This window comes from Dromiciops gliroides, chromosome 1, assembly GCF_019393635.1.
Source record: "Dromiciops gliroides isolate mDroGli1 chromosome 1, mDroGli1.pri, whole genome shotgun sequence".
NCBI classification, from domain to species: Eukaryota; Metazoa; Chordata; class Mammalia; order Microbiotheria; family Microbiotheriidae; genus Dromiciops; species Dromiciops gliroides.
The window spans coordinates 101,481,899-101,494,953 of NC_057861.1; the positions used below are offsets into that span (position 1 = coordinate 101,481,899).

Genomic DNA, 13,055 nt, shown 5'->3' on the forward strand with positions numbered 1-13,055 from the left:
GACAGTTCAATGTCTACTCTTGCATGTATTCCTCTTGTGATTGGATGGCATCTTGGCCAACTGGCATCTGATAACTCAGAATAAAGGGAATTAATGTCTTAAATGATAAGTTCCCATAATCCAAGTCTCATATGGATTTAAAAATTGAGGATAATAAATGATCGCAAAAAATGTGAATGTACCTTGACTCACAATATAATATACAATTATGCAACAATTTCAAATAATACCCCTTTTTTTTACTTCGTATACAATTACTTTTGTGAAAAATCAGAACATATTTAAATACAAGTTAAATCACAACACAGTCTCAAAGAAAACTTTTACAAATGTTCCCCTCTTTTTTGGGGGGAGGTAGGCTTATCAAAAATAATACTTCTAGAATCAATTTACATTTGCCATGGCAACCAATTTGCCAGGGAAATGCTCTATAGAGTTCGATCAAATAATCAGTTGAGAGAAAAAAATAACAAAAACAAACAACTCAGAATATGGGAGCACAATACTCCTAGAATTAACATTGTATTATGAAATTAAAACCATCTTGCATTTTTTAAAGTCTTTGAAAGTCTTTTCTTAGATGATTCTTGGTAGGGTGTGTTTCATCAAGGAAGACCCTGTTCCTAGAAGAAACAAAGGGGGGGAAACTGTCAAGATAATGGAATGTGATAGATGAGATTTGGCATATACTCAGGAGCCCACCTGAGTGAATTACTGGCTGATTTGACTGGATTAGTAGTTGACTAGATTCTAAGCACATCTGGCTGGTACTTGAGAGTACTTAAGAAAGCATGGTTCTCAGAATCTAAAAAAGCTTTGAACTTCCGGCCCAATCAACCAACCAACCAGCTTAAAGAACCTTCCCATTCTGGGAGGGGACTGGAAGGAGGAAGGGGAGCCTGCGTGAAGAACACTGTGTTTTTGGTGCCTGACTTGGTGGTGACAGCAGAGAACGATGGAGAGGAGCTGAGGAAAGATAGGATGGCGAGGTTGTAGGAATTCTGTTCTCAATCTTTCTCTTTCTATATTTCAATAAATCCTTAAAAATCTAAACTTGTTTTATCAGTGATTTTAGTCAGCTTCCCCCAAAACTGGGGGAACAGATTAGAACCCACATTTAGAATTTTAAATTACACACCAGCTAACACCATTTTTCTGAATTCTCTTTAACTTTGTGTGTACATATATACATATATATTACAGAAAATTATATATTTACCATTTTAAAAATTATTCAAGCCTCATTTAAGCATCTGCTGTTTGCCAAGCACTGTACTAAACACTGGGGATTCAGTGACAAAAATTAATCAGTCCCTTTTCGCAAAAAGCATCCATTGGATCAAGAGAGACAGTGTATAAGTACAGTAAATAAGAATATGCAGAATATACACAGAATAAATAAAAAGTAATTTGGGGAAGGGAGGCACTAGAGCTGTAGAGATATCAGGAGAAGCTCTACGTAGAAGGTTACACTTGAGGTGAGTCTCAGGGTAAATAAGGTGTTTTTAGGGGTGGAGATAAGGAGAAACATATATTTCATATTTGAAAGTGTCTAGAATATGACAGTTATGTTTCCGTCTAGATCTGGAGAAAGAGAACATGAGTTCCAATCCTGGCTGCATTGGTTACTAGCTGTGTGACCTTGGGCAAATCACTTCTCCCCTCTGAGTTTCAGGATCCTTTTATGTAAAATGAAAGGGTTGAACTAGATAACCAAGCTGCCCAACCTCTCTGAGTTTCAGTTTCCTTATCTGTAGGATCATCACTTTGGCAAAGTCTTCATAAGAAAACATCTTGTCAATTCTTAATAATCCTATGCTACACAGTGAATATTTATGGAAGAAGGAAACATACAAAGGAGAGTATCACAGATCTCGAAACACCATCCTCTTGTTCAGTTGTTTTTCAGTCATGTCTGACTCTTCATAATTCCATTTGGACTTTTCTTGGCAAAGATGTTGGCCTGGTCTGCCACTTCCTTCTCCAGCTCATTTTACAGATGAGGAAACCGAGGCAAACAGGATTAAGTGATTTGCCTAGGGTCACGTAGCTGGTAAATTTCTGAGGCCAGATTTGAACTGAGGAAGAGGAATTTTAGTACTTTATCCACTACACTACCTAGCTACTCCTGAAATACTATCAAATTCATCCCAGTTATATCCCAACAGACCTAAACTGAAAACCATAGGAGAAAGAACTACTTACTGTAGTGTCGAGTACCTCTAAGAAAATGGAAATAGGAGCTCTCAGATAACTTCTTTTGTTCCTTAATAACCCTTATATCTAGGGTGGTATAGTGGGAAAGGGCAGAACCGGGAGTTAAGAGATGTGTTTTCTAATTCCAGCTTCAGCACTCAGTAGCTATATGGACCTGGGGAGGTCACTCTTTGAGCTTCAGTTTCCTCATCTGTAAAATGGGGATAATAATGTTTGCACTACCCATCTTACTGAACTGTTGTGAGAAAAGTACTTTGTAAACCTTAAAGCACTATAGAAATATAAGCGATTATTATCCTATTATATATTGTAATTGTATCATGAAGTTACTTGATAGTGAAAAGAGCCCTGCCTTTAAGATCAGTTTCCTGTTAACTTCTTCAATTTCTTCATCTGTAAAATGAGGGGGTTGGACTAGAAGGCCCTCAAGATCCCCTCCAGCTCTAAATCAATGATCATTTGAAATAAATAAGTTATCATCAATTCCATTTTTTCTTGTTTTTGAGTCTCAATAAAAACAGAAGTAGTAGAATGTTTTGGAAGACTGATGAATCAACTAGTAATTTTCTCTAATAAGAGTGAGTAGGTAATGATAGCACTTTAACTTTATCTTCAAGAAAAACAATAGGTTAATCAAATTAATGATCCTTTCAGGGAAGGAAGTATTATGGCCTAGGATAGCAGCTCTAGGAGTGTGGGCTTCAGATCCATGGGGAGAGGCAACATCCCTTCAGGGAGCTCATGAGGTTAAAACTATTTTTATAATAATACTAAAAATTACTCAGTATTACTATTTAAATCAACAACTCATCTAACCCCTGAGTCCCAGGTTGACTGGGTTTTCTTAGAGGCCTGGCTGGTAGAATCACACAGTGAAACTAGTTAACTTCACAACAATTATAGAAATCTGTTGCCCATAAACTTGTAGGAAAACCTTTCCAGTTCTCTCAGGAGTGCTCTACCAGCCCCTCTAAGTTGAAGCATAGAAATCCCACATCTTTTCTTTCAGAATCAAAGGGCATTGTGTAATATTTGAACAAAGGAAGGTAATTAGTTATTCTCTAAACCACCATTATGGCCTTTAAATTCCATGGGGATATAGGGCATATGATTGAAGATTGCCTGGAGTTTCACAGGGCACATTTGGGAAGAAATGTCACTAAGTAACTTAGATTGCCTTGGAATCAATATCTAATTTAGTCAAAGCCATGAGCTTATAAATTAGATTTTCAAATTGAGGTAATAACTGATTCATTGAAGGGTCATTTCTTGGGTTTTGTTGTTGTGTATATGTTTTTAATTTGGCAAATAATCTTCATGATGCTTTCAGATAAAAAGTGTCTCAAAAGTTTAATTTTCATCCTCATGAGCTTTTCCAAATACTAGGTCATTTAAAGCCTATTCAGGAGGTATATGTGAAAGGGGAGGGGCTGAAAATAGTTATTTTTTTCCGCTATGGTTATTGAACTATGAGAATCAAATGTATTTCTTTCCTCATCATTGTTGTTAACTGTGAAAGACCACATAGCTTCAAAAAAAGGCTTGATTTGATGACATTGACTTAAAAAATAATTTCATACTTGAAGATTCATTCAGAGATGAAGTGTCAATCATATTGAGACATTTAATCAATTGCATTTAGTTCAGAACAGACTTATAATCATGTTAGAAACTTCTGAGGTATGCTATCCTGTCTTTAATTTATTATCTCAGAACAAACATTGCCCATTGATTTAGAACTTAAGAGTACATCAGCCTATTGATTTCAAGATTAAAATGTCTTCTCATCCTGTGCCATTAAAATATTTTAAAATCTCTTCCAAACATGTCTTTAATTTTTATTTTTTTTGCGGGGCAATGGGGGTTAAGTGACTTGCCCAGGGTCACACAGCTAGTAAGTGTCAAGTGTCTGAGGCCGGATTTGAACCCAGGTCCTCCTGAATCTAGGGCTGCTGCTTTATCCACTGCACCACCTAGCTGCCCCCTCAAACATGTCTTTAAAGATTGAAGTCATCCCCATTGGCCTAACAGATAAATAAGGAAGATCCTACTTAATGTTGGTACACATAACTCTCATTATATTGTAGATAATGACTGAATTTTATTAAAACTTCTTGCGACATGGCAGGAGTAGTTACTGTTATTGAAAATATTTTCTTATATTTTGTTAGTTCATTTCTCCTTGGCTTATTTTTAAAGACTGTTCTGTGAGTAACTATGGCCAAAGAATTAATTGCTTAATAGCCCACATTTTGGTGTCAAGACTCTCTGTACTTAACTAGACTTTTGCTAACAGACGTTGTTCCACTGGGAGTTTATTCAGAGCACTTCCAGTGTGGTACAATCCACCAAAGCACATGCTGTCCTCACCTACCCTTAGAGCACTCAAGGTTACTTCTATGCCAAGACAAGTCAGAATGGGGTTTTGGGAAGATGTAAATGTTATTGTATAGATTGAGTAGTCCCATGAAGAGAAGCCTAGTGGCCTGAGCTGAACCCCTTGGGATAGGATTTGTGTATTTATAGCAAGTTTGTTTCATGTACTCCTTCAAGTTCAGAGTAATGCATATTTCACTGAAAGAGAGAATCAAGAACAAAACAGGAGACCTGGGTTCAATCCTGGCTATGGCTCTTATTAGCAGGAAAGTTACTCAACCTCTCTGGACCTCAGTATCCTCCTCTGAGAAATGGGATGGTTGGGTTGAATGGGCTCTTAGGTCCTTTCCAACTCATAACATCCTTTATTTCCATCCCCTTATTATACTGAGGCCAGAGTGACAATGGTCTGATGTCACCTGTGTAGCTTCTTTTGGGTTTAGTAGAATTACTGTTACATTATTGAGTAGTGTCTGCACAATTCAATCCTTGTTTTTGTTAGGTGCTGTCATCTAACCCTTCTCTTGTTTCTCAAGAATCAAAGAAATTAAAACTAGGAAAGATTTAACTAGAAAAGATGATCTTGGCAAGCCTCAGGCTAAAGGATGAGTCTTCATCCTAAACTACCTTTTACAAACTAGTCGTTCTGGAGAATTTTATTCCTCCCTCCCCCACCCCCCACCCTTCTTGCTTTGGAAAGAAGGGATTGCCTTATTTGAATCTTTTTTTCCCCATCTCTTAAACAGAAGGGATATTGCCCTTTTTCTCTTTAATTTTCTCCTGTCCTCACCCCCTTAACATCCTCTTTCCCCCTCTTATCTGCTATTTATAAAGTATTTTAGATAGATGCTACCTTTATCCTAAGCCCCTGTGTGGTGAGACAATGAGCATAGTACACAGAGTGTTAGATTTTTATTCAGGAAGACCTGAGTTCAAATATTTCTTCAAATAGTTATTAGTTCTCTCATCCTGGGCAAGTTATCTTTCCTGTCAAAGCCTTTTTCATCTTCTGTAAGGTAAAGATAATAACAGTACCTGTCTCACATGGTTGTTGGGAGGGCCAGTTGAGATGATGCAGGTGAAGGGCTTTACAAACCTACAAGCACTGTTTCAGTGTCTGCTATTATTGCTATTATCTAATTGTTGTTTTCATCTTTTTTTTCAGTGAGGTTCAAGTAGAAAAAGTCCTGCAACAAATCACCATCCTACTCCTTTCATAATTAGTGTTCTATGAGCTTTACACAGGTGGATAAAAATAACTGCTTTTTGTGGTTGAATAAAAACATTGGGATGGAACCTCATCCTCTAGGCTTATTTGGAAGAATCCATAGTGCAAATGTAGACGTGACAACAAGGATAGCATGCATCTCATTGTCACCATCATCTCATTGTTACTACTATTGTTAGTGAGGTTATATTGCCTCTATATCAGAGACAAAATTTTAAAACCCTTGCAAAAGTAATTATAGAGCAGAGTCTCTATCAGAAATGATAGAACCTTAAATTATAGGCTTAGCTAACTCTGCCTTCATCCTTTTCATCTTTTAGTTTACATATTTATGTTTTTAATACCTTTTCCTAGGTATCATTTCTTTAATGAAATGTTTTCCAATGTAGATCATAAGTCAAAATCATCTCAGTCAACAAGAATTCATCTGATGCCTACCATGGGCTGTTTACTATGCTAGGTGCTAGTGATAAATACTAAAAATTATATATAGTCCTTGCACACAAGGAGCTTATAGTCCCTGGGAATACAACATGCCCATACTCTAAGTATACACTGAATAATATATAATATAAAGACAAGAAAGTTTCAGGAGGGCACAAGCAGTTAGGGGTCCAGGAGAAGCTTCAAGTAGAAAATAGTGTTTGACCTCAGTTCTGAAGGAAGTTAAGCTTTCCATGAGGTGGAGGTAAAGAGGGAGTGCATTTCAGACCCGAGATGGAATAGTAGGAGTGAGAATCAGAGAGGACAGTTTGTCTGCACAGCTGTAAAGGGGAAAAATATATAATGAGTTAGCACAGATAGGTTAGGCTCTCAGTTGTAAAGGTTTTTAAAAGCCAATCAGAGAAGCTGATAGTTTAAACTAGAGGGAATAGGGATTCATTCAACTTGTATATCTTTTACTCTACACTGTCCTGTGACCTTCTTCTGAAACTATTAAACTATTAAAATGTTAAGGAACTTAATAAGGCATCTGGTCCAATCTCCTCACTTTACCAATGGGGAAACTGAGGCCCATAGTGACTTGCAAAAGGCTCATAGGTAGCAAGTATCAAAGGCAAGGGAGCAGCTAGGTGGTGCTGTGGATAAAGCATTGACCCTGGATTCAGGAGGACCTGAGTTCAAAATCTGGTCTCAAACACTTGACACTTACTAGCTGTGTGACCCTGGGCAAGTCACTTAACCATCATTGCCCCACAAAAAAAATAATAATAATAACATCAATGGCAGGATTTGAATGTGGGTCCTCTGAATCCAGAAGAGACCAAAATCACACAGTGCATCCTAAGCTGTCACCCAAGACTTGTCCTGCCATTGGACTTCACTGATTCTGGAGGAAGAGTTAGGCTGATGACCGCCCAGCTCTGCCTTACTTAAATCCAATTCACAAGACTTCATTCTTGTGATATCATTGGTCCTCTTCAAAAATGAAAGGCAAATAGCAACGACAACAGTGGTGTTTCTGTGGTGCTACATAGTCTCATAGGTTTAGAAAGGAAAAGAAACCGCATGGAATCAATACTGCCCCCCAGATAGGACCCTGGAAATTGTTCCTTTAAATAAAATTCTTTCAGTTTGTTTCCTTGCAATTTTCTCTTTTTTCTGGTCTTAAAAAAGAGTGGGGCAGCTAGGTGGTGCAGTGGATAGAGCACCGGCCCTGGATTCAGGAGTACCTGAGTTCAAATCTGGCCTCAGACACTTAACACTTACTAGCTGTGTGACTCTGGGCAAGTCACTTAAACCCAATTGCCTCACTAAAAAAAAAAAAAAAAAAGAGTGGGGCAGCTAGGTGGCGCAGTAGATAGAGTAGCGGCCCTGGAGTCAGGAGGACCTGAGTTCAAATCCAGCCTTAGACACTTGACACTTACTAGTTGTGTGACCCTGGGCAAGTCACTTAACCCCAACTGCCTCACCAAAAAAAAAAAAAGAAAGAAAGAGTACAATGGGGAAAAATAGAAATATCTGAGAATTCAGATGAGTTGGGCTATAATGAACAGAATGTTAATTAATTGTACATTTCTCTGAGCTGATTTGGTTGATGTAATGGGTATACTAGAAAGCACATAGGCCTGAGAATCAAGATAGCTCTTCCCCTAATTTCCTGGGGAAAATGACAGGGCATTTAACTTTGTTGGGCCTTAGTGTCTTCAGCTGTCAAATGTGTGGGATAGTTTTGGTTCTGTTTTTATTTTTTAAATATTGTTGATAAATCACAGGTGTTTTCCATTGTAGCTTTTTTCAGGATGGCTTGAAAACAGCAGATAAATTGAAACAGTACATTGAAAAGCTGGCTGCTGATTTATATAATGTAAGTTATTTGTGAAGTAAATGGCTTTTAACATGCTTATGTAGATAAACATTACCAGTCCATTGGTTTCACTAGCAAAAAGACATATAAAATAAATGACAACAACTTCACAGTTTAGTGACTTGTCAATAAATACCTTGAGAAGATAGTCCTTTGGCTCAACTTAATTAGTGAGGCCATGAGTGGCCAGATAGTAGATATACCAGTTTTCTTATGTGCCTAATAATGAGTCCTAAACTGATTTATATTCCTGATTTAGTTGCAATGTAGTCTTACTGTTCTCCTGTCAACAGTATAAGCCATTTGACTGTCTTTGAAGAAAAACAAAAAAGATGGGTAAAATTTTTTAGGCCTAGTGCCCACAATGTTGAAGGCATGCACTGTAACATGACTATGAATGCCTGTGGTTGAGAAGTACATCTCCCCATTTTTTCTAATGACACCTTCCATTTACATATGCTTCTTAAAACTTAATTTGAAACATACTGCTCTTTTCCATCATTGTTTAATATAATGCAGAATAATAAGTAATAAAATAAGGTTTTTTAAAAGCTATGGAGGAACCATACTATAAGAATTCAAGTACCTTTTCTGTTTAGTTGAATAATGGGGTTTCCATTAAAAAAAGATTTAGTACCAGAGAACAAATTATCAGTATTATTTTCCTAACTGTGACTATTATAACACTTCTGAGTCTAATTGGTGGCCCAAATGAGTTGTTTAAGGAAAAGGCATATCACATTATCCACTTACAGTTACATTAAGACATACTGTTTGGCACATTCATAAAATGAGGAACCTTGGGCTTGCCTTTGCCATTTTCAAAAGTAGCATTATATTACAGGTTTTGATAAGGGAATCAGCACTGCCCAATGAAATGTGTCTCATGAGTGGTACATTGGGTTGAGTTAAATTGGGCCTGTGAAATGTAGAGGTGAGTAATGAAAACAATTTCTTCTTTTGCAGATAAAGCAGACTCAGGATGAAGAAAAGAAACAGCTTACCGCCCTCCGAGACTTGATAAAATCCTCTCTCCAACTGGATCAGAAAGAAGTAAGTGACCTCTGTGTTCAGAACTTGGGTTAATGGTGTGTAAGTGAGAGGACTGGAGATGTGCACTTTCTCAGATCTCATTTTGGTCATGGTAGAAATGGATAGCCACACACAAACACAGAGCCAGGGTTTGTTTACCTCCAAAAATCTGTTTTTGAGAAAACAACGGCATCCACACCACCATGAGAATGAACAGTATAGCCAAAAAAACCCCACAATATTACAACAGTCTCCATTGTCATACCCCTTTTTTTAGTTCTTTCCATGCCCTACTTTGTCCTTCCTCTTAAACAGCTACAAACTGGGACAGTACAGTTTATGCAACAGTCAGAGATGTTGGATGTTGGTCACCTATGCCTTCCAAGCACGGGGCGTTGTGCCCACTTGTTGCCTGGAAACAACCCCCTGGGGAAACATAGGGTTTCTTTTTCCTACTTCAGCTAATTCTAAGTACAGAAAGTTTCACATTTTGTAGAGGGCCAGTAATTAACCATTGTTGAGCATACTCTTGGTTTTTAACCATCTAATAAGAAAACCTAAAGGTGGCATAAATATCCTAAAGCTTCTCCAAGGCAAAAAAAATCTTGAAGACCCTCATTCTATTCATCGGATTCCAGATGATTGACTCTAGATGGAAAATAATGGACTGTAAGCCAAACATTAGGTTGCATCCATAGTAGGGTATGTGCATTGAGGTCTTCTAGGAGTGTGATTATTTGTGCTGAATTATCTTACACTTCCCTTTCTCATCAGGGTCATGGCTTTGCAAGATGGCTGGCCAGGGCTGATAGAGGAGAGGAGCACAATGTAGAACTGGATTTTAAGTCACACAATGCAACTGGTCAGAGATAGGGTTTAATAAGATCAAATGCTGAAAGTCAATGAAGAGTAAGAATAAATTACTCAGTTTTCCTACCTATGAATTACAACACTGTCTATACTTAATGGCATCTTTGCTTTGTACATCTTAGTGAGAGGCAAAAGAGGCAGAGAATGGATGTCTGCTAATGTCAAAAGGGAATTTTCTGTTTGGGTACATGCTGAACTAGATGACCTGCAAGGCCCCTTTCCTACTCAGATTCCTCTGTACATCTTGGTCTCTTAGGAGAACTAGGATTCCCAGTAGATGATTTTAGTCTATTCTGTGCCTTTTTATAAGGAACATGGGAAAGTTGCAGGAAGCTAGATAATTGATAGATATCTCCCCCTGCACTGAGAACTGGGAATATATATTTAATGATGCAAAGAGCACAGATTTTGCTCCCAAGTTTCTGATCTACTGTCACACTACAGAAGCATGATAAAAAGTGTATATGTCCTATCACCAACTTAGTTTACCTTCAGTGTTTCACAGAACAATTAATTATACTTGAAAGGTTTTCTACAGCAGCTTTGGCCCTTTTTAGAGCTTTAAGAGAAATGTGAAGTAGCTATAGACAACAAAACTAGGTTTTCTAATCATCCATCGTTCTCACGTGACAATGGACTTCCATTTACACAAGTGTTTCCATAGGGAATACTTTGCTTGATATGCTTAAGCCCTTATTTGCAATGGGAAAAAGTATTGAACTAAGAGCTATAGGGTTGTGAGAATTGGGCCCTCTTATTCTCCTCCACTATTTCACTTGGTGATCTCACCAGCTTCTTTGAATTCAATGATCTTTATGCGGATTATTCTTAATTCTATTTATCCAGCCCTAAGCTCTCTTTTGACATCCATTCTTTCATCTCCAGCTTCCTGTTGAACATCTCAAACTGGATATCCCATAAACATCTTAGACTCCATATATCCAGAATTTTATTTCTTCATTCTACCTCCTCCCCCTGCCCCCAACTTCTTTCCTCTTCCTGTTATTGCTGAAGGTATCATCATTCTGCCAGTCACGTGGGCTGGTAATTCATTTTTTTCTGCTCTACATATCCAATCTGTTACCAAGTCCTGTTGCTTTTACCTGAACTATTACAATAGTCTGCTCGTAGATCTCCCTACCACAAGTCTCTTACCACTCCAATCTTTCCTTCACTCAGCTGCCAAAATGAACTTCCTAAAACATCTGACCATGTCATCCACCCACTCCATCCCTCACTCAATAAATTCCAGTGGCTTCCTATCACTTCAAGAATAAAATATAAAACCTCTGTTTGGTGTTGAAACCCTTTTATAAGATGTATCAATCCCTCTACCTGTGAGGTTTTATTACACCTTACTCTTCCCCTACTTCTGCAATCCAGTGACACTGGCCTCCTTCCAATTTCTCATACAAGACTGTACATCTCCTGACTAAGCATTTTCTCTGACTGTCCACTGTGCCAGGAATGTCCTTCCTCATCACTACCTTCTGGCTTCCTTGGCTTCCTTCAAGTCCCAACTAAAATCTCACCTTCTATAAGAAATCTTTCCTTATCCCCCTTAATGATAGTACCTTCCCTCTGTTGATTTTTTCCCAATTTACCCAGTATATTTTGCTGGTACATGGTTTTTGTGTTGTCTCCTCCACTAGACCATATGCTTCTTGAGATCAGGGACTGGCTTTTGCCTCCTTTCTATGCCCAGAGCTTTACACAGTGCCTGGAATATAATAGATACTTAATAAATGACTGATGAGTGATAGATTTGAAACTAGAGGAGACTCTAGAGGTCATTTAACAAATTAGAAAGCTGAGACCCAAGGGACTTAAGTGATTTGCCCATAATCAGATTGTCTGACTCCAGATCCTAAGACAGTTAGTGACCCAGTGGATAAGGCCCTAGACTTGGAGTCATGAAAACCTGAGTTCAAATTCTTCTTCAGACTCTTAAAACTTTTGTGACCATGGACAAGTCCTGGACTTCCTTTCTATAAAATAGAGATAATAGTACCTACAAAGTTGTTGAGAGGATCAAATGAGGTAACATATAAAGCACTTTGCAAACCTTAAAACACTATATAAATGCTAGCTGCTCTTCTTGTTATTCTCATTGAAACACACACCACAGAAGACCTGCATTTGAGTCTCAACTCCAATATTTACTAATTTATGACTGTGACAGTGTTAATTAACCACCCTGTTCTCAGTTTCCTTATTTCAAAGGGAAGAAGAATAATTTTTCTGCTACCTGCCTCCCCTGTGAAGAAAGCACTCTGAAACCTTAAATTCCTATAGATGTAGGAGCTATTATAATTATGGTTATGGTTATTTATAAAAGTAAGAGAGTCAAAGTGGCTTGTGGAGATTGACATAAAATGCTAGCTATCTTAAATATCAAATAGCATTAGTTTAATAAATTAACAAAGGTTTATTGAGTACGTTTTACATGTCTAGCACTATGCTAGACATTATAGGGATACAGTACTCAAACAAGCCCATAATCTATGATTCAAGATCCCTCCTTTTCCTGTCAAAGGACTCTTGAGTTCACAAGGACTGGGTGTAATATCTCTGACTCATTGTCACCACTAAGAGTTGCTCAAAGAAAGTTTCCCCATATACTCAAGGTAAAGTTCATGCCTAGATTTCCTCAGATGTAAGGAAAGCGGTCCCCCACTGGTATATGCATGCAGAGCACTAAATGAATGTCAGTTAGGTATAGGATAGCTTTAATTCCCCCTTGCACCAAAAAAAAAAAAAAAAAAAAAGGAAAAGGAAAAGACAAAAGTATTCAGGAGCCCATGAACAGATAAAATCCATAAAGCTCTGAAATAGTCTTTCAGTTCACCCCTAAGACAGAAGAGAATTTGGAGCTGCACTGGGGCAATAAATTGACATTCTGAGAAAATCCCTCTTTCCACAGGGTCATAACACATTGCCTTCAAAATTGTTATGTTTAGACTTCCCTTATAATGTGTATACATTAAGGCTGCTAAGCAAACATTCCCCTTTCCATCAAACCTG

At 37.8% G+C, this 13,055-nt stretch overlaps 1 protein-coding gene across 1 annotated transcript in view; it reads left to right on the forward strand.

Moving 5' to 3' along the window:
* Positions 1–13,055, forward strand: part of ASAP1 (ArfGAP with SH3 domain, ankyrin repeat and PH domain 1) — a 375,367-nt gene that overhangs the window by 251,704 nt on the left and 110,608 nt on the right. The window contains 2 exon segments of the mRNA XM_043965620.1: positions 8,054–8,129; positions 9,096–9,182. Coding sequence (XP_043821555.1) covers positions 8,054–8,129; positions 9,096–9,182 — 163 coding nt within the window.